The sequence below is a fragment of the Hypanus sabinus genome, chromosome 29, assembly GCF_030144855.1.
Source record: "Hypanus sabinus isolate sHypSab1 chromosome 29, sHypSab1.hap1, whole genome shotgun sequence".
Classification (NCBI taxonomy): Eukaryota; Metazoa; Chordata; class Chondrichthyes; order Myliobatiformes; family Dasyatidae; genus Hypanus; species Hypanus sabinus.
Genome location: NC_082734.1, coordinates 22,182,507 through 22,203,950, shown reverse-complemented (window position 1 = coordinate 22,203,950; position 21,444 = coordinate 22,182,507). Strand labels below are relative to the sequence as shown.

At 43.9% G+C, this 21,444-nt stretch overlaps 1 protein-coding gene across 2 annotated transcripts in view; it reads left to right on the top strand.

Moving 5' to 3' along the window:
* Positions 1-21,211, top strand: part of si:ch211-51c14.1 (protein kinase C and casein kinase substrate in neurons protein 3) — a 73,113-nt gene extending 51,902 nt beyond the window's left edge. Inside the window, exons 5-10 of one of the 2 annotated variants that reach the window (XM_059953945.1) lie at positions 414-569; positions 5,898-6,073; positions 7,575-7,695; positions 10,025-10,110; positions 13,215-13,327; positions 18,116-21,211. In XM_059953945.1, coding sequence (XP_059809928.1) covers positions 414-569; positions 5,898-6,073; positions 7,575-7,695; positions 10,025-10,110; positions 13,215-13,327; positions 18,116-18,228 — 765 coding nt within the window. In that variant the 3' untranslated portion in view covers positions 18,229-21,211. The remainder of the gene's footprint in view (positions 1-413; positions 570-5,897; positions 6,074-7,574; positions 7,696-10,024; positions 10,111-13,214; positions 13,328-18,115) is intronic. The other variant, XM_059953946.1, reaches the window with a different exon arrangement.
* Positions 21,212-21,444: the final 233 nt, after the last annotated feature.

Genomic DNA, 21,444 nt, shown 5'->3' with positions numbered 1-21,444 from the left:
TTAAGGGTGTCCTTCCTGATGGCAGCAGCGGGATGAGGGCATGGCCTTGGATAGTGGAGGTCCTTAATGATGGAGGCTGCTTTCTTGTGGTGGCGCTCCTTGTAGACGTGCTCAATGGTGGGGCGGGCATTGCCTGTGATGGACTGGGCTGTATTCATTGCTTTCTGTAGACTTCTCTGTTCTTGGACATTGGCGTTTCGTCATCTCTAATTATGAGGTGATGACAGACAGGTTTTCCGTGCTGTGCATAAACTCTCCCCACTATCTCTCCAGCAGTTAACGATGATCTGATTTCTCCCAACAGCTGCTGCTCATGGTCAGAGTTAATACCCTAACTTGCACAGACTTCTTCATTTGCGTAGATTCAGCTGGATGGTCCTAACCTTGTACATCCCTCTCTCCCTTGTCCACAGGCAGGAAAGCTGAAGAAAGTCTACCATGCCAAGCGGAAAAAGGAGCGTGTTGCCGTTCTCCGGGAAAATAACTGCAGGGCAAACCCGGCCTCTTCCTCATGGAAGCAGCAGAAACTCCAGCGACTGAGAGAAAAACGCAGCCAGGAGGCAGAAAAGGTGAACGGGGAAATTCTGTACACACATCCCGTACGAATATAGTGTGCACTCGATGGCTACTCTATTAGTGTGGAACCCACTGTGGTCTTCTGCTGCTGGAGCCTATCCTCTTCAAGGTTCTACACACAAAATGCTGGAGGAACTCAGCAGGACAGGCAGCATCAATAGAAAAGAGTAAACAGTTGACGTTTTGGATCTTTCATCAGGACTCGGCCCAAAAAGTTGACTGTTTACTCTTTTCTATTGATGCTGCCTGTCCTGCTGAGTTCCTCCAGCATTTTGTGTGTATTAATTTGACTTTCAGCATCTGCAGCTTTTCTTTTGTTTGCTCTTCAAGGTTTGATATGTTGTGGGTTCAGAGATGCTCTTTTGCACACCACTATTGCAAATGTGTGGTTATTTGAGTTGTGAGTGAGCAATCATCGGGAAACGATGCAAACTCCACACAGACATTGTACTCCAATGGACCTCCTCAATAGCAGAGATTCTGCAGATGTTGGAAATCCTGAACAGCACACACACAAAATGCTGGAGGAACTCTCCTCCCACCTTCTTACCTTGTCATCCTCTCCAGGTCTGTTTTATACTCTCAGTAGTCACTTATTCCCCACCCCCTGTACCTAATAAAGTGGCCTCTGAGTGTATGTTCATGGTCTTCTGCTGCTGTAGGCCATCCACTTCAAGGCTCAACGTGTTGCCCGTTCAGAGATGCTCTTCTGCACACCACAGTTGTAACCTGTGGTTATTTTAGTTACTGTTGCCTTCCTGTCAGCTTGAAAATGTCTGGCCATTCTCCTCTGACCTTTCTCATTAACAAGGCATTTTCACCCACAACTGTTGCTTGCTGGATGTATTTTCACACCATTCTCTGTAAACTCTTGATGGGCATGCAAATCCCGGGAGAATGGCAGTTTCTGAGTTATTCAAACCACCCATTCTGGTGCCATCGATAATTTCGCAGTCAAAGTCACTTAGATCACATTTCTTCCCCCATTCTGATGTTTGGTCTGAATAACTCCTGAAACTCTTGACCTTGTCTTCATGCTTTTATGCACTGAGTTGCTGCCACGGGATTGGCTGATTAGACATTTGCATTAACGAGCAGGTGTACCGGTGTACCTAATGAAGTTTCCACTGAGTTCTGCGGCACTATAAAATTCTGGTCAGGCTGTACTAGGAGTACTTTATGCAGGTCTGGTCACCCTGTTGAGGGAAGGATGAGGAAAAGGGTGCAAGCAGGGTTGCCTGGATTACAGGATATGAGCGGGTAGAGGGTACAAGGACTTCTCTTCAGAACAGAGATGAGGAAGAATTCCTTTAGCCAGAGGGTGGTGAGTCTGTGGAATTCATTGCCACAGACGGCTGTGGAGGCCAAGTCATTGGATGTATTTAAAACGAAGGTTGACAGGTTCTTGATTAGGAAGGGCATCAGTTACTCAGAACAGAGTTCAGAGGGATAATAAATCAGCTGAGAAGGAATGGCAAGCAGACTCAATGGGCTGATTGGCCTACTTCTGCCCCTATGTTTGTAGTCTATATAGGGAAAAGTGTAATCACAGTTAGGAGCTAGTTACTGTCTGTCCCCCACGGTCTATCACAAGGTGGAACTCAAATTGCAGAGCAGATTTAATAGGCCGAATGGCCAACTACTGCTCCTATGTCTTATGGAGAGATTGGACAAACTTGGGTTGTTTCTTCTGGAGTGTTGAAGGCTAAGGGAGAGCTGATGGAAGTTATGAGAGGCATGGAAAAGTCAGAATCTTTCTTTCCCCAAGGTGGAAAAGTCAAGTTCTAAAGGACGAGGTGAGAAGGGGAAAGTTTAAAGATATGTGGGGCAAGTTTTTTTTAAACAATGAGAGTGGAGGGTGCTTGGAATGGACTGGTGAGAGTAGTGCTGGAGGCAGATACAATAGTGGTATTGAAGAGACTGTTAGATACAGTACATAAATTCACAGGGTATGGGGCCATCTGGATCATGTGCCAATAGAAGGTATTGGTTAAGTTGTCGTTGTCTCTGGTGCAGATACTGTGGGCCGAAGAGCCCATTGCTGTTCTAAAAACAGTATCAGTTCGGGTGTTGGAAAAGACCAGCAAGGGTGTGTGTGTCTGAGCTGAGGCAGTCAGAATTGCAGAGATGGCACAGGGACAGCTCCACACCCTCAAATTGAAATGTAATTGTCATTCAACCATTCATGTGGTTGCAGCCAAACAAAGCAGTGTTTCTCCAGGGCCAAGGTGAAAACCACAGTACCAACGGTCACCCACGGCATAAAGCACACGTAATTACAATAGCAGAAAAACATTAGCAGTATACAGTAGCCATAGTCCCTGAGTGTCATGGCCTGCAGGTTGCTGGTGCAAGGGATGTTCTCCTGGAGCCATGTTTCTGCAAGAACAAGCACGCAGCAGTTCCCCATCATGCGCTAGTGCAGCTGTAAACGCAATCCACCCAGCGAACACTGGGGGGCAGCGTTGATGGGAGGAAACATCCCCCAACCCAGCTTGGAATCCAGAGCACCCTCTCCTCTCTCTCACACAACTTGTGCCTTTCCTCCCCTGGGTGCTTGCAGCAGGCAATCCTGTGGCACGAGGGCCTGTTGTGCCCAACACCCGAGACCACGCAGCTCCCCTGCCATTGGTACACCAATGAACCAGTGTGTAAGACCATAAGACAGAGCACAGTACGGGGCCTTTGGCCCACTATGTTGTGCTGACCTTTTAACCTACTCTAAGATCAACCGAACACTTCCCCCTACATAGCCCTCCATTTTTCTATCATTAATGTGCCTATATAAGAGTTCCATAAATGCTCCTAATGTATCTGCCTTACCACCACCCCTGGCAGGATGTTCCTGTGTGAAACCTACCCCCTGACATCCCTCCAGACTTTCCTCCAATCACCTTAAATTATCCCCTCTTGTATTAGCCATTGCCACCCTGCAAAGAAGTGTCTGACTGTCCACTCAACCCATGTCTTTTTTCATCTTATACACCTCTATCAGGTCATCTCTCAACCTCCTTCACTGCAAAGAGAAAAGCCCTAGCCTGTTCAACATAAGACATGGCCTCTGGTCCAAGGAGCATCTTGATACATCTCCATTGCACCCTCTGTGAAGCCTCCACATCCTTCCAATAATGAGGCGACCAGAACTGAACACAATATTAGTGTAACCAGGGTTTTATAGAGTTACAACATTACTTCGCAGCTCTTGAACTCAATACTCTAACAAAGAATGTAGGAAAATAATTAGACCATTTGACTCATTGATTCTGCTGTGCAATGGTCAATTTATTTTCCCTCTCTTGGTAACCTTTGACACCCTAAACTAATGAAGAACCTATCAACCTAAGCTTTAAGTATACCCAATGACTTGGCCTTCATGGCAAGTGATTCCACAAATTCACCACCTTCTGGCTAAAGAAGGTGGTGAACATCTCTGTTCTAAAGGGACATCCTTCTGTTCTGAGGCCGTGCCCTCTGCTTGGTGTGATGTGTGGTCTGTGAGTTTATGACTCTAGAAGCTGAGTCAGGTTTTCTGATAGTACTGACAGATGGAAGTTTGTAGATAAGGAATTGGAGGATCCCTAGGTTAGATCTTCCAAGAATACCGAAGTGACAGGAGGAGGAGCCATTGCAGAGGGAATCTCTATCAATAACGATACATATAAGAATAGAAACGCAGGTCCCGCCAGATTTGTAAGATAGTTTGGAAGTCCAATCCTGAAGATCACGCAAGATGTCCAATGTCCGTGGTAATGTGGGACATCCAGCAGCAAGGGCAGCACGGTGAGTAGTTGTCAGCAGAACACTATGACAGACCCAGCGACCTGGATTCGAATCCCACCGCTGCCTGTCAGGAGTTTTTTAATGTTTTCCCCATGGCATTTCCTCCAGTTGCTCCAATTTCCTTCCACATTCTAAAGACATTTGGTTTAGCGGGTCAATTGGTCAAATGGGTAAAATTGGGCTGCACAGGTTCATTGCACTGGAACAGCCTATTACCATGCTGTATCTCTAAATTTAAAGAAAAATGTATGTAGTAAGCTCTCAGAAACAGCATGAGATTGCAGCCAATCAGTCTGTATAGTTTTGATGATGGTTGTGTGGGAGATAAAGGTTGAGATGATCAGTGGCTCCATTTAATACTGGAGAATGTATACAATATACAACTTGAAATTCTCACTCTCCGCAGACATCCTCGAAACAGAAGAAAGGCTTTGCTTCAGAGAAAAATTCTTATTTTCTGGGAATCTTTCACCACTGCACCAGCATGCAAAGCCTCAGACCTGTGGTGCAGACAGTGTGCTCAGATCTCGTGTGTGGGACCACCTTCTGATTCAGATCAACCCGATGAAGGGTCTCGGCCTGAAACAGTGTGTACTCCTCTCCATAGATTCTCCATAACATAGAGTTACTTCAGCGTTTTACATGTGTTTCTCTAGATTTCCAGCATCTGCAGAATATCTTGTGTTTCTGATTCAGAGCTGAGTTCTATCCATGAGTCAGAATACACACCCTAAGCAAACACTGTAGCGGACGTATGTGCACACCAAGGTAGACTCTACTGAAAGCATGTTGTTCAGCTGGACAGGGCTCAGAAAAGCTTCACAAGAATGTTACTGGGCTACAATTATGAGCAGAGGTTTATAAAATCATGTGATGTATAGAAAGGCTGGTAGACAGAAACACACAAGGGTCTTGGCTCGTTACATTGATTCTTTATTGCTCTCCATAGACGCTGCCTGACCTGCTGAGTTTGTTGCCCTGGATTTCCAGCATCTGCAGAATCTCGTGTTTAGGTAGTCATAATCTTTTTACTGCCCGTATAGCAGGGGGATCAAAAATTAGAAGGCAGAGGGTTTCAGGGAAAGTATTTACTCGAGGGTAGTGGGTATACAGAGTGAGAGGACAGAGGAAGTGATAGAGGCAGGTACAGGAACAGTTAAACAGGTACATGGATAGGGAAGGGAAAGGGTTATCAGCCAAATGTGGACAAATGGGACTAACTCAGGCAATGGCTGCTTTGAATAAGTTGGACTGAAGGGTCTCTTTCTGCGCTCTATAACTCAAATTAATTCTACCACTTTCTCAAATTGCTGTCTTTGCCCGCAACTTAATAAGCATATCGGATCTTGACTAACATATGGTTTGAAAGGCAGCACATCCAGTTCAGCACCCGTATTGGGGCGTCGGCCTCACCTGGAGCAGATCCTGAACCCGCAACTTCCTGAACCAGACATGCTGCCTGTGAACCCTGGCTCTGCATGTGGGTGTGGAGCACTCACAATCTCCCCTCTCTGTTCTCACACCCACCCCCACACCCCAAGGTTAAGCAACGTTACGCCAAGACCATAGAAGATTTGAACAAGTACAACCCAAAATACATGGAAGAGATGGAGATGGTGTTTGACCAGAGCCAGCAGTTGGAGCAGAAACGCACAATCTTCCTCAAACAGATCTTCCTCTCTATTCATCGGCACCTTGACGTCGCCAACAACGAAAGGTGAGATTACATAGAAACATAGAGATTGTACGACAAAGGAGCCATTTGACCCATCGTCTCCAATATTCCATCATGGCTAATTTATTATCCCTCTCAACCCCATTTTCCTGCCTTCACCCTGTAACCTTTGACAGCCTTACTAATCAAGAATCTATCAACCTCCACTTTAAATATACCCAGAGACTTGGCCTCCACGGCTGTCTGTGGCAATGAATTCCAGTCACCACTCTCTGGCTAAATAATTTGCTCCTCATCTCAGTTCTAAAGAGATGCCCTTCTATTCTGAGTCTGTGTCCTCTTGTCCTGGACTCCCATCCCCACTGTTGGAAAGATCCTCTCCACTCCATCGAGAATTTTCAATTTCAATGGGTTTCAGTGAGATCACCCTTCATTCCTGTAAGCTCCAGTGAGTACAGGCACAGAGCCATCAAACGTGTGGTTAAAGCTGCACTGGGAGTGTGTTATTTGTGAGTGTTGAGTGATAGGAATACAACGTACTGTTCGTTAAGTTTGTGTTTGGCCTCCCTACACAGCAGGCAAAGCAGAGCTGTGGGAACAGGAAGGGAGGTTGAAATGAGAGGCAACCGAATGCTCATGGTGCTCATTGCCCCCCAGTCTTAGAACATAGAACTTTGCATCACAGTACACGCCCTTTGGCCCATGATGTTGTGCTGACTCTTTAACCTACTTTATGGAATAGCTATCTAAGAGTTTCTTAAATGTCCCAAATGTAACTGCCTCTACCACCACCCCTGGCAGGGGGTCCCAGGCGCCAACCATTCTGGGTAAGAAAACTCATCTTTGACCTCCTTCTTATACTTCCCTCCAATCATCTTAAAATTATACCCCCTTGTATCTGTCATTTCTGCCCTGGGAAAAAGTTCTCTGGCAGTCCACTTGATCTATGCCTCTTACTATCTTATATGCCTCTATTAAATCACCTCTCATCCTCCTTCACTCCAAAAAGAAAAGCCCAAGCTTGCTCAACCTCTCCTCATAAGCTATGCTCTCTATTCCAGACAGCGTCCCAGTAAATCTCCTTGCAACCTCTTTAAAGCTCCCTTATCCTTCCCATCATGAAATGACCAGAACTGAACACAATACTAGAGTTTTATACAGCTGTAACATTACCTTGCGGTTCTTGAACTCAGCCAGTGAAGGCCAACATGCCATACACCTTCTTAACATTGTTCAGGCTTCCAGCTGTACCTCCCAGTTTCTCACTTGATTCCCTCCTCCCCCACCCACTTTCCCCCTCATCTGATCTCACCAATTGTCTCCCACTCTTCCTTATTCTGGCTTCTTCCCCATCCGTTCCAGTCCTGATGGGTCTCAGCCCAAAACATCAACTATTTATTTCCTTCCATAAATGCTGAGTTTCACCTGCATTTTGTAAGCTTTTCTCCTTCATAAAGGGCTGCATCTGAGATGTAGCAGGGGGCAGATCTACCTGAAGCAGTTTCTCAATCAATCCCAATACTTGCCACTTCCCTTTCTGCAGCTTCCGGAATATTTTTAAGGATCTACACCAGACCGTGCTATCAATAAATGACCAGAATGACTTAAAATGGTGGCGGAACACGTATGGCCCAGGAATGCCGACGAACTGGCCGTACTTTGAGGTGAGTTTTGAAGCACCTTCTCCATTTGAGATAAAGATTAGCTTTATTTGTTACACGTACATCAAAATGTTAGTCTCAGAAAGACCTAGACAGATTGGGAGATTGAGCAAAGTTGGAATATTCTGTAGGGAATTGAATGGTAATGCACTTTGGTAGAAGGAATAAAGGGATAGACTGTTTTCTAAACCAGGATAAAAATTCAGAAATCAGAGGTGCAAAGGGACTTGCAGGATTCCCTAAAAGTTAACTTACAGGTTGAGTTGATGGTAAGGAAGGCAAATACAATGTTAATGTTAATTTTGAGAGGACTAGAATTTTTTTTTATGGATACAGTGAAGAGTGTGCTCTTCCAGCCCTAGGAGCTGAGCTGCCCCACCAATCCGCTTCAATTTGGCCTAATCATGGGACAATTCACAACGACCAATTAACCTACCAACCAGAACGTCTTTGGACTATGGAAGGAAACCAAATCTTCTGGAGAAAACCCAGGCATTCCTCAGAGAGGACGTACAGACTCCTTACAGATGATGTCGGAATTGAACTCCAAACTCTGATGCCCCTAGCTGTAATAGTGTCACACTAACTGCTACGTTGTGCCTGTGATCCTGGGGCTTTAAGGCAATGGGGAGGGGGGGGGGTTCCAGAAGAGGTTCATGAGGATAATCCCAGAAATGAAAGGGTTAACACCTGAGGAGCGTTTGATGGCTCTGGAGTTTAGAAGAGTAAAATGTATCACATATTGAAAGGCCCAGATAGAATGGATATGGAGAGGATGTTTCCTAGTCTGGGGGAACCTAGGACCAGAGAGAATAGAGATTAGGAGGAATTTCTTTACCCAGAGGGTGGTCAGTTTATAAAATTCATCGCCACAGACAGCTGTAGCGGCCAGGTCATTGAGAATACTTAAAACCGAAGTTGATAGATTTTTGGTTAGCCAGGGCTTCAACAGTTAAGGAAGACAGCAGGAGAATAGGGGTTGAAAGGGAAAATAAATCAGCCATGGTGGGAAGACACGATGGGCCAGTTGGCCTAATTCTGCTCCAGAGTTTTTATAGTCTGTATCGGGAAATGGGGAGCCAGTTACTGTTCCAGCTACTAATGTCCACCTCCCCACCACCGTCCATCTAAGGGTAGAAACTGGTTCAATTGGCGAGCCTCTTGCCCAAGAGTCAAAGGTTGATAATTGAAAGTTCCCTCTGGATTATGGCCAACACTTCCAAAGCAGCACAGAATAATAGTGTAATTGCTAGATAAACCTATTTGATCCTGCCAACACCCTCCTGGCCTTCCAGCTACATCTTTGCCACAGAAAACCAGGACAGTTTTCCCAGTAATGTGACTAATCTGGTTCGTGATCTGCTTATTAATTTACGACTCCAGGGAACATGTGGCGACTTGGAAACTACCTCCTATACTTTAGTGGTGTCTCATAGTCATAGACCACTACAGCACAGAGGCCCCTTCGGCCCATCTAGACCATGCTGGATTATTAATCTGCCTAGTCCCACTAAACTGCTCCGAGCATAATCCTCCATATCTGTCACATCCATGCACCTATCCAAATTTCTCTTAAAACTTGAAATTGAACCCAAATCCTCCATCTCTGCTAGCAGCTTGTTCCACACTCTGAACAATTACTTAGTTTCAAACCTAGTACAAGATGAGGAACTGCTGCGTGCTTGTTCTTGCAGAAAAATGGCTCTAGGACAACATCCTTTGCACCATCAATCTTCCGGCCTTGCCATTCAAGGACTTGTACTAATATTATATTGTGACTGTACGTGCTACTCTAACGATATGTGGTGTGTGTGACTGTATGTACTGTTTTGCACCTTGGCCCAAGAGGAATGATGTTTCATGGAGTCACATAGGAGTACAGCACAGAAACAGGCCCTTCAGCCCAACTAGTCCATGCTGAAACCATTTAAATTGCCTGCTCCCAGCAACTTGCACTGGGACCACAGCCCTCCATACCCCTACCATCCAGGTACCTATCCAAACTTCTCTTAAACATTGAAATCAAGCTCCCATGCACCACTTGTTCTGGCAGCTCACTCCACACTCACACGACCCTCCGAGTGAAGAAGTTTCCCCTCCTGTTCCCCTTAAACTTCCCACCTTTCACCCTTAACCCATGACCTCTGGTTGTAGTCCCACCCAACCTCAGTGGAAAAAGCCTGCTTCATTTAGCTCCATTCATTTAGTTGTATACTGTATGTGAGTACAGTTGAATGACAATTAAGCTTGACCTAGATAACTTGGACTGTAATCACTTGAACTGAACTCAGTGCCTTACTGGCATCTTAACGTTAAGGTTTTAATCTTACAGGAATGGAGCCCAGAGATGGAGAACATAACAGACAAGAAGGGGAAAGGACAGAAGGAAGGAGATAAGGTCGTACTTCAGAGCTTAAGGTAAACAGTGAGGATCTGGCTTTTTTCCTAAAGAACTACTGCCCTCCTCTACTCATGTTTTCCCCCTCTTCTATCCAACTTGCTCATTCACCTACAGTGGCACCAAGTCCCCTCCGTACCTCAACCTTCCTGGCCAGTGTACACATGCGAGTGTCCCCATCTTCCGCCACAGGATACTAGCCTCACCTGCTCCAGTTCAAACCGACCCCGTCAGGGTTACTGGATGGCAAGGACAACTAATCCTCCAGCTCAAAGCACCGAGTCCCTCTGTGGGTATCCTGATATCTGTTCATCAGGTTCTACAATGTGGTTCAGATGCTCCAGGAGAACCAGGGATCGATAATGATTTCATACTCCCCTGCACTGTCCTTTCCAATTAGGCATTTGCTGTTGCTTTGTAAGCGAGGAGCTCAAAGGCCCCCTTTGTCTGCCAACTAGTGAGTACATTTCAGATTGGTCCTCATTGCCCATGTACGTGGGAGCTGTCAGGTTGTGAGAGATGTGCGCTCGGTTCTGGTTGCCTCAGTATGGGAAGGATGTGGAAGTTTTAAAGAGGGTGCAGAGATTTGCCAGGATGCTGCCTGGAGTAGAGAGCATGCCTTATGAGGATAGGTTGGGTAAACTAGGGTTTTGGAACAAAGGAGAATGAGGTGTACTGAATGATCAGAGGCATTGATTGGGTGGAAATGGCTAGTATTAGGGGGTATAATTTTAAGGTGTTTGGAGGAAAGTACAGGGTGAATGTCAGATGCAGTTCATTTTTTTTTTACTGTGGTGGGTGTGTGCGTGGAACATGCTGACAGGGATGGTGATAGAGGCAGATATATTAAGGAGACTTGAGATACAGAAAGATGATAGAGAAATGGAGGGCTATGTGGGAAAGAAGGATTAGATTGATCTTGGAGTAGGTTAAAATGTTAGCACAATATCGTAGGCCAAAGGGCCTGTACTGTTCTGTCTTCTAAATGCAAGCTGCTTTCCTTACTTCTTTGTGGACACAGCTCAGGCCAGGCATCAAGGCTGTATCCCTTCCGAAGGCATAAGCATTCCCCGTGAACTGGGACGTTATTAAAGTGCAACAATCCATTTGCACAACAACCAGAGTAAGAAAGGAAGAGGGAACTGAGAGTGAGATCCATTCCATCTTGACTTTTTCACCAGAGAAGACCCTCCCACCCCCCAAAAAAAATCTTACGGTTCAACTTCCTATGGCCCATGATAAGAAGCATAGATCAAATGGACATCCAAGGCAGAAATGGCCAATAGCAGGGGTGCATAATTGGAGAAATGTATGGGGGAGGGAAGGCAGGTGTTATAAAAGATAAGTTTTGTTTGCACCGAGAGTGGTGAGTGTGTGGAATGCCCTGCAAGGGTTATGTAGGAGACCAGAGTTAGATTGATCTTAGAGTGGGTTAAAAGGTTGGCACAACATTGCGGGCTGAAGGGCCTGTTCTGTTCTATGTTCAGTGATGGAGTTCATGACTTATGCATGGATTTGTGAAAGGCAGTAATTGCTTCACTAAGGTTGCCCTGGGCGAACCACCTGCTCAAAGTGCCCTTGTCCTTCCGGATACCAGAGAGCTCAGGACAGGGACATGATGAGGCATGCTCAGGGACATGCAATCACCCTGAGTCCCAATTTCTGTTCAGTAATGGAGAAGGTAACCAGATTCAACTTTGATGCTCTTCATGGTCAAACATTATAAATAATAATGAATTAATGGGGAAGAGCAACAATGTGATGCTGAGGCTTTATAGCACATTGGTCAGACAACACATGGGAGTACTGAGCAGTTTTAGGCTGCTTATCCAAGAAAAGATTTGCTGGTATTGGAAAGGGTCCAGAGGAAGTCAATGAGAATGATTCTGGGAATGAAAGAGATATTAAATGCTCCCATGTGTTGTGTCTTATTGAAAACTATCAAACATTGAAAGACCTAGATTTCCTATTGTGGGGGGAGCCTCAGAATAGAATGTCCCTTTAGAACAGAGATGAGGAGGAAGTTTGGCCATGGAAGCCAAATCATTGAGTATAATTTAAAGTTGAGGTTAATTAGGTCTTGATTATTCAGGATATTAGAGTTACAGGGAGAAAGTAGGAGAACGGGGTTGAAGGAGATGATAAGCCATGATAAAATGGCAGAGCAGACTCGATGGGCTGAATAGCCTAATTCTGCTCCTATGCCTTATGGAATATCGAGACTCTTTGAAGTCAAACTAAAAGACGTCAGGACTATACAGCAAGTCAGTCGGTAACTGGGGAATGAGACAAATTCAAAGTCAATTTATTCACCACGTACAACTCTGCGATTCATTTTCTTGCAGGCATTCACAGTAGATCCTTCAAGGAAACAACAACCTTGTCATGGTTTGGAGGCTTGCTTGCCTCAATGACCTGGAGAGCCATGTTGGCTAGAGTCAGGGCTTTATGCTTTGGCTCTGAGTAAGGTCCCCCCACGTTCGATGGTTTAGCTCAGGGCTAACGACACCGACTGGTCAAAAAAATTGTTATGGAAACAGCAATGGAGAATCCTTCTACATCTGAGTCTGACGGTATCCTTCATTGCTGCCAGTGGCATTACAGGCACTGATGATTCACAGATACAAAGAAACAATAGACTTGATGAAAAACTACACTAACAACCAAGGACAAATTGCAATTATGAAAGATAAGTAATATTGAGAACATTAGTTGCAGTGTTTTTGAAGTTGGGTTTTTGAACAGTTAATAATTGATGGATCAGATGAAAGGTCACCAACTTGAACCATGAATGGCTTCTCCCTCCAGGGACACCCGAGTTGTTCTGTATTCCCAACACTTTCTGTTGCTTTAGGTTTCCAGAATCTGTAGTAGAGTTGGTTTCCTCTCACTACTCACTATCTAAGGCATCTCAAGTGGAGGAATCAAAATGCAACAAAGAATTGTTAATTCAATTGCTGGTCCTCGAACATGTCGATTGATGCCCAGGTTCGAAGCCTTGGATCCAAAAAGAGGTTGCTGTGAACAGGAGGCTCTCCCCAAACCCGATGGTGACCATTGCAGACGCCGGTTCACAGCCAGAGTTCGTTTTAAAAGCCACTCCTCTTTTGCTTTGGTTTCACAGTTTAAATAAAGGTTATTCCCTTGGCGAGGATGGCACAAACATCCCTGGCGTCAGAATCCGAGCACTGTATGATTACTCCAGCCAGGAAGCAGATGAGCTCAGTTTTAAGGCGGGTAAGCTCTATGTCATCAACTTATGCCTCTTAATGTTCCCCCAAAACGCAGGGCTGGAAGCAGCAGAAGAGAAGGGACTCGAGGTTCAATTCCTCTCCTTCCTGTACCCTCTGAACCTTGTGGTTGGAAGGCATGTTCTCAATCTATGTCTCTCCATGAACTTTGCACAGCAATAGGCAGCCTGTCCCTACAAATCAATGTTGCTGTTTACGTTCTTTAAAAGACTCCTTGCATTCTTCTAAACTCAACAATGGCAAAGAAAACAACAGTACAGAGACAGACCCTTTGGCCCATCTAGTCTGGTGTTTTGTCTTGTCCCAACTACTGTTCCATAGCCCTCTAGACCTCCCTCATCCATTTAAGACATTTAACATTTATCTCTCATTTAACACTTCTCTTAAATGTTAACAATTGAACTCACATCTATCACTGGCAGCTCATTGTATTCATTCACTCCTTTGTTCCTTGTATTATCCCATCTAACCAGTCTAGGATAAGGGGTTTATCCTGGATTGCCTACTATTTTATCCCATTCTGATATTGTATGTCCATTTCTTCTATTATTCTTGTAGTTATCACCCCTGTTCTGTTCTTATCTACCAGTACAAACATCTAATATTTATCCTATTAAACCTCACTTCAAAGAGCTTCACTCAGCCAAGCTTTGATTTCTTTCTTAGTGAAGGATTCCAGCCTGCTCACAATTCCCAGATAATTCTAACCTTAGATCATGTTCATCTTAATCATTTTTATGCACCTTTTTCTGTATTATTTTTAAAAGTTCTCCACCTACTGTCATCAGAAAGTTTCCCTGACTGGCTGTTCTTCTCACGCCTTCATTTCCTTACCATTTTCTTTCCTGCTCAATCCTCCTTTTCCATTTAGTTTCTTTATATCCACTTCTTCTTGAGTTATTTAGCAAAGCCGTCTCCAGTTCTGCATTGTTCTGTTTGCTAAAGCCCTCACCAGTCTGTGCTGGCCGCTCTAAATACGCCAGTCATACAGCATTCCTTTGTGATGGCCCCTTCAGAGTCCGATACTAAATCATCTCCCCTGGCCCAAGCACAATCAGTACTCCATTACTCCCTGCTGTCTGACCCTCTGGGGTCTTGTTCTAAATCATCTCCCCTGGCCCAAGCACAATCAGTACTCCATTACTTGCTGTCTTCAAGCTCCTCATCTCACCACTGAGAAACTTCAGCTTCACATCTTCTTCATTCACATTCTTGAAACCTTCATCAAGATCCTGTTGGACTTACTTTGTCACATCTGAGTTTAGATAAGACATAGGAACAGAATTTGGCCATTTGGCCCATTGAGTCTGCTCCACCATTCCATCATGGCTGAATTATTTTCCCCCTCAACCCCATTTTCCAGCCCTCTCCCCATAAGCGTTGACACCCTAAGAACTTATCAACCTCTGCTTTAAATATGCTCAATATCTTGCCCTCTACAGCCATCGGTGGCAATGAATTCCACAGATTCACTACCCTCTGGTTAAAAAAAATTCCTTCTCATCTGTTCGAAATGGTTATTCCTCTATTCTGAGGCTGTGCCCTCTGGTCCTAGACTCCCCCACTGTAGGAAACATCTTCTCTATCTAGGCCTTTCAATATTCTATACATTTCAATAAGGCCCCCCCCCCCCCAGCCTCATTCTTCTAAACTCCAGTGAGCACAGGCCCAGAGACATCAAACACTCCTCATACATTAACCCACTAACTCCCAGAATAATCCTTGTGAACCACCTCTAGACCCTCTCCAATGTCAGCATATCCTTTCTTAGATAAGGACCCAAAACTCTCACAATACTCCCAAATGTGGTCTGACCAATGATTCATAAAGCCACAGCTTTATATCGTTGCTCTTAAATTCTAATCCTGCCAAAATGAATGCTTTGTCACCACTGACTCAACCTGTGAGTTAGCCTTTAGGGAATTCTGCACAAGGACTCCCAATTCCTTGTACCTTTGATTTTTCAATTTTCTCCCCATTTAGAAAATAGACTATGCCTTTATTCCCTCCACTATATTCTATCTGCCATTTCTTTGTCCATTCTCCCAATCCAAGTCCTTCTTCTGCAGACTCCTTGCTTCCTCAACACCACCTGCCCTTCCACCTACCTTTGTATTTGTAAACTTGGCCACAAAGCTATCATCCAAATCACTGACATATAATGCAAAAAGAAGCGATCCCAATACTGACCTCCGTGGACCACCATTTGTCACAGCTGCCAACCAGAATAGGCCACCTTCATTCCTACTCTTTGCCTCCTGCCAATCAGCCAATCTTCTATCCACGTTAGTATCTTTCCTGTAATACCATGGGCTTTTATCTTGTTAAGTAGCTTCATGTGTGGCCCCTATATAAATCCAAGTAAATAACATACATTGATTTTCTTTTGTCTTTACTGGCGGTTAACTACTTGGAAAAACTCCAACAGATTTGTCAGGCAAGATTTCCCCTTTAGGAAACCATGGTGACTTTGCTCTACTTTATCACGTGCCTCAAAGTACCTGGAACGTCATCCTTAATAATTAACTCCAACATCTTCCCAACCACTGAAGTCAGGCTAACTGGTCTATAATTTCCTTCCTGTCTTCCTCCCTTCGTAAAGAGTGAAATGACATTTGCAATTTTCCAGACCTCCAGTACCATTCCAAAATCTATAAATTCCTGAAAGATCATTACTGATGTCTCCACGATGTCTTTAGCTACCTCTTTCAGAACCCTGGGGTGTAGTCCATCTGGTCCAGGTGACTTACGTACCTTTACACCTTTCAATTTGCCATGCACCTTCTCCTGAGTAATAGCAACCAAACTCACTTCTGCCCCGACACTCTCGCATTTCTGGCAATCTGTTAGTTTCTTCCACAGTGAAGAATGACTTGACTGTTGAAGACAATCTTTCTAACAAACTTTTTTTCCTCTTTAAAATGCTGGGTTAAGTTCAAAGTTAATGCTAGTTGTTTTGTTAACTAGGAGGCTGGGACAATTCTGCATTTTAATTAGGATTAAAGCAGAAAAGAGGGAGTTTTCTCTCTATTTTCAGTAGCACTTGGTCTGAGGGCCTGCAGATCACAGAGCACTCTGGATCAAAGTGAGTTGACCTTACTAGCATTATACTGGATTGGTGAAGACTGCATTCAGCTCAGCCAAGTATATAATGCTTAGATTGATGGGATCCAGACAGTCAGATGGTTATCACATGAGGTAAGTGATACAAACATCGTAACTCCAGCCTTCGTTTATGTGCCTATTAAATGTCATATCGGTTCATAGCCTCCTCTACTGTCATGATGAGGCTGGTTTCAAGTTGGACAGAATCACCACATTTTCCATCTGGGTAGCCTCCAACTTGACGGCATGAACATCAATTTCTCTAACTTCCAGCACTTTTCTCCCTTTCCCCATTTTTCCCAATCCCCATTTTGACTCCCCTTCTACACTTCGTCTTTTCATCTGCCTATTAGCTCCCTCTTCCTTCCCTTTCTCCCATGGTCCACTATCAGATTCCTCCTCCTCTTTCAGTCCTTTACCTAATCCACCTATTATCTTACAGCTTCTTGCTTCCTCTCCCCGTTACCTGCCAACTCGTCCTCCTCTCCCACTGTAATTTCCCATCTTTTCCAGTCCTGATGAATGGCTGTTTATTTTCCCTCCACTGAAGCTGCCTGACCTGCTGAGTTCCTGCAGTATTTCGTGCGTCTACATCCAGACGTCCAGCAAATTCTCTTGTGCTTAGCAATTGGTTAGTTCCCCCATAGATCATCTTGTCTGCCATCCAGCTGGTGTTTGGTCAGGGGATTGTGAAGCAGAATGGGAAGTTGAGCAAATAAGCATCAGCACATTTAAGAAAAAGATAAGTTGGCAATTGTTAAGTTTGTGAGGTCTTGGCCCAAATCATTGCTTGCGTGACTTGGGTAGAGGCTGACACCTAGTGTCTGGAAGCAAGCTAGGTGATTTATTTTGGACAACGGTCAGAAAAATGAAGTTATTCTAGAAATGCTGTGTATGAGGAGGACATGCAGTTGGGGAGATTTGACAGTGTTGCCAGAAACAAGAATTCTAGCTACAGGAAAAATCAGGTAGGCTGGAGTTGCATTCCTCTAACATCTTGGTTATTTTGAGTTTTAGACCTGGAACAGTCGAGTTATAAGGGATGGAAAAATAATGCTTTTCTCTGCTTGAGGCCATTGTAAACAAGCAGTTAAGGCAGAACAGGAAACGTTTGTGTGATCAGTGATTTGCAGAATAATGTGCCAGGACTTGGGAACCAAGTTGCTTGCACTTGCTCTGTATTGATATGTTAGAGCAACACACACAAAATGGAGGAACTCAGCAGGTCTGGCAGCATCTATGGAGGGGAAATAAAGCCAATTGGGCCGAGACCCTTCATCAGGACTGGAAGGGATGGGAGAGGCCAGAATAAAAATTTGGGGGTGGGGAGGGGAACTAATACACATGACAGTTGAGGGTGAAGGAGGGTGTGGGGGGGAGGGGGTATGAAGTAAGAAGCTAGGTGATAAGTGGAAGAGGTAAAGGGCTGAGAAAGGAGGAATCTCTCAGGTCAGGACAGTGGACCATAAGAGAAGGGAAAGGAGGAGGGTCAGCAGAGGGAGGTGATGGGTAAGTGAGGAGAAGAGAAGGGATAAGAGGGGAGCCAGAAAGCGGAATGGAAGAGGATGGATGAGAAATCAATGTTCACGCCATCAGGTTGGAACATGACTCTATTGATGTTCTTTAACATTGTTTATCGGACACTTGTGTTTCTGTGTGTGTTTTCCAGGTCAGGAGCTGACTAAAGTAGAGGACGAGGATGAACAAGGATGGTGCAAAGGTTACCTCGATGGAGGCCGCATCGGACTGTACCCTGCAAACTATGTAGAAGTTATACAGTAGAAAACATTCACCCAAAGAGGACATCTAAGCCAAAGGTCTCTGCAACACCAGGAACCATCCCAAAGCGTGTCTCGACATCACCGCTTTCAAGAATTTTAGGTTATTTTTGTTGTTTTTAATAATTTAGCCTGTGGATACTAATGACACTATTACCTGGGTGGACTTAACAAGTCAAATTATACAAGGGAGTCAAGATTAATATTGATGCAGCCAAAATAGATTAGAGACTGTGGGGTATTCAATCGATTTTTACTGGCAGTTGGTTCATTGATAAATTTACAGGACATCCATCTGTTTAAGATTTTCTAAGCTTGGCAATGTGAGAAAGTTAGAGCCGCATTCAAACATTTAATGGTTACACACAAACAAAGCTGCACTGGTGTCAAATTCCAGTGTGTTGTTAGGGAGACAATACTAACCCACCAGCTTCCTGTCAAAATCACTGTCAAACAGTGACTGGTGTCAAAGTTCTTTTCAGGTACAAGATCCCTCATGCTGGAAAATCTTCAACTCTTGATGAGGCCAGTTACCTTCAAAGTATTTTAGATGCTACTTTATGTACAGAATTTTCAAACAAAGCCCACACCTTGTGCATCATGAACACTTAAGTGAATGCTCGAGAAACTCATACCAAAATGGAAAGGTCAAGTGCATAAGTAGTACAAGTTAGACTCCTTAATATACAAAACAATAACAATAGTTTACTCACCCCAAAACCATAAATCCCACCTGCAGTACTTACAAACTGGTTCCATTTTCACAGAAATCCTTCAGTTGATTTTGTTTACAAGTTTCAAAATGCACAAAAATCACTAAATATAGCAACCTTACTGCTGGCACCATTGTAATGAAAGGCATGAAAAGCACTTAAGAATTACTAAAAGTGGAGAGAGAGAAGAGACTAGTTCTGCGGTTTGTGGGAATTAACATACTATAAAGTGTGTACATCAAACTTCTGAAGTTAACAACATTATAGGAGCTTGTTCGTGCCCTTAAGTGGGCATTTAAAACTCAGGATGGCCAGTATGTGCCAGAGGGCTTTGCAGCCAAACATTCAGGACTTAATCCAGAAACACGTGTTCAAATACAGCACCATAGCAGCTGGGGTGTTAAATAAACCTCAAATTTAAAAAAAGCAAATCTCAGTAAACTACGAACACCGGACATCTGCTAAAAGATGTTTCACCCACACTTGTAGGGAAGGAAATCTACTGCCCTTTGTCTGGCCTGTTTGTAACTCCAGTCTCTGGGCAGTTCAGCCAGCTGATGCCCCACATCCTTTTCACATTGTTCCCTGCAACACACCCACTAAAATCTGCCTTAACCACTCTAATAATACTCAGTCTATTAATATAACCTTTACTGCAACTCTGATATGTCTAGACGCCTTAAAGTGAAAATATCCTTCAACCTTCATAATATGCCCAGGTAATTCTCTCCCTCAAAGCATGAAGAACCATATGAAAGTCTGTCTGTACTTTTATTATTGACCATCGACTAACAGCAGAATAGAAACATGTTAGAATTGCACCTTTAGTCAAGCCTTGATGAGAAATCTAGTTGCTACCAATGAGAAATATTAGCCCTCTTCATCTCTGGTGCATTTCCAGTACTGTCTTCTTTCAGGTGCTCATTAGATCAGGTGGCATCCGTGGAGAGGAATGACTGTCAACGTTTTGGACCGAAACCCTTCATCAGGTTCAGGAACTCAGTCTGAAACATCAACTCTTTATTCCTCTCGATAGATGCTGCCTGACTTTCTGAGCTCCTCCAGCATTTTGTGTGTTGCGCTGGAGTTCCAGCATCTGCAGAATCTCCTGCGTCTATGCTCAGCATTCAAAGCTACTTTTTTCTACATGAAACTGTAATCTCTGTAAATAAACTTATTTTAGCTCAAGGGGTAGAGACTATATGCAGAACTACTGCAAACCGAGACCTTAACATCTAACGTCATACAAGAGTTCTATCTCTTAAATGACAAGTTTTTTTGTTAAAATCACAACGTTCTATTTGTATTTTTATTGCAAGACCACTCTGAAACAGTCAATAAAGGAGAGTCCCATTTCATTGCTACAAACTAGACGACGCTAGTGTAGCAGCAAGAGGAGCTATTGGCAGAGGGGAATAGTCATCCACCAAGTGCCTTGTCATTTATCAATAAAATCTGTGGTCCAGTGGATTTGGGAATCTGGCTGTGATTTCTTTTCCTACCTGTTCCACCTCATCACATCCAACTGTTAATGACTAGCCTGATGGAGATGCATTCAGTGAATGGAGAGCATTCAGTGAATATCACAGGTATGCTGTGCCGTAGAACAGTGACCTGATTTTCCTCAGCACTTAGGAATTACAACAGAACTATTATTGCCTGTGGAAGCAACCTCCAACATGTCCCCTACCCAAGACCAGGGTCAGTCGCTTCAGGAAAGAGAGGAACAAGTAGAAATTGAAACTTGGATAATATATTCCTTACGAAACAGTGCAGTATTTCATATTCATATCCTAAGAGCGGGGGGGGGGGGGGGGGTTCCCAATCTTTTTTTAAAAAACCATGGACCCCTAACCTTTAACCCAGGAGTCCGTGGACTCCAGGTTGGAAGCCCCTATCCTAGAGATATATATTCATGAATTTTTAATAAATTCATTACAGCCACTTTCTAGCCTCCCCCAAAGAAACAAATTGACCAGGATTTCCAGGTAGATGCATTAATTATCCTAGCCAGAGAGGGTAAACTTGAAAGCCATTGTTATACCATCAAACTGACTGTTACAGACGGTTTCTCCTTTTAGTTCAGCTAAGGAAAAACATTTTGTTTTATAGCTCCCTCCTTATGAACTGTGACATTATGACAAAAATATCGAAGGAATTTTTTTTGATTTGTACAAAATATATATTAACTGACAGGAAGCTACATTCACAAATCTTTGTACACTGCAAACGCTTCTGATTTCAATATGTAGCAATAAATTAACTTGACTGAGACATTGAATCTTCTGCTGATTGTGTCCTCTTCACTTGGATCATTTATCTGAAGACTAGGAGATAGAATGTAACCCACAATCTTTAAAGATTAGAGTAGTTTTGTCACATGTGGAATGCGTCATTTGTGTCAAATCAAATCAGCACTGATTGTAGCCCGCAAGTGTCAAAGTTCAAAGTAAATATATTGCCAAAATGTCACCACATATAATCCTGGGATTCATTTTATGGTGGTC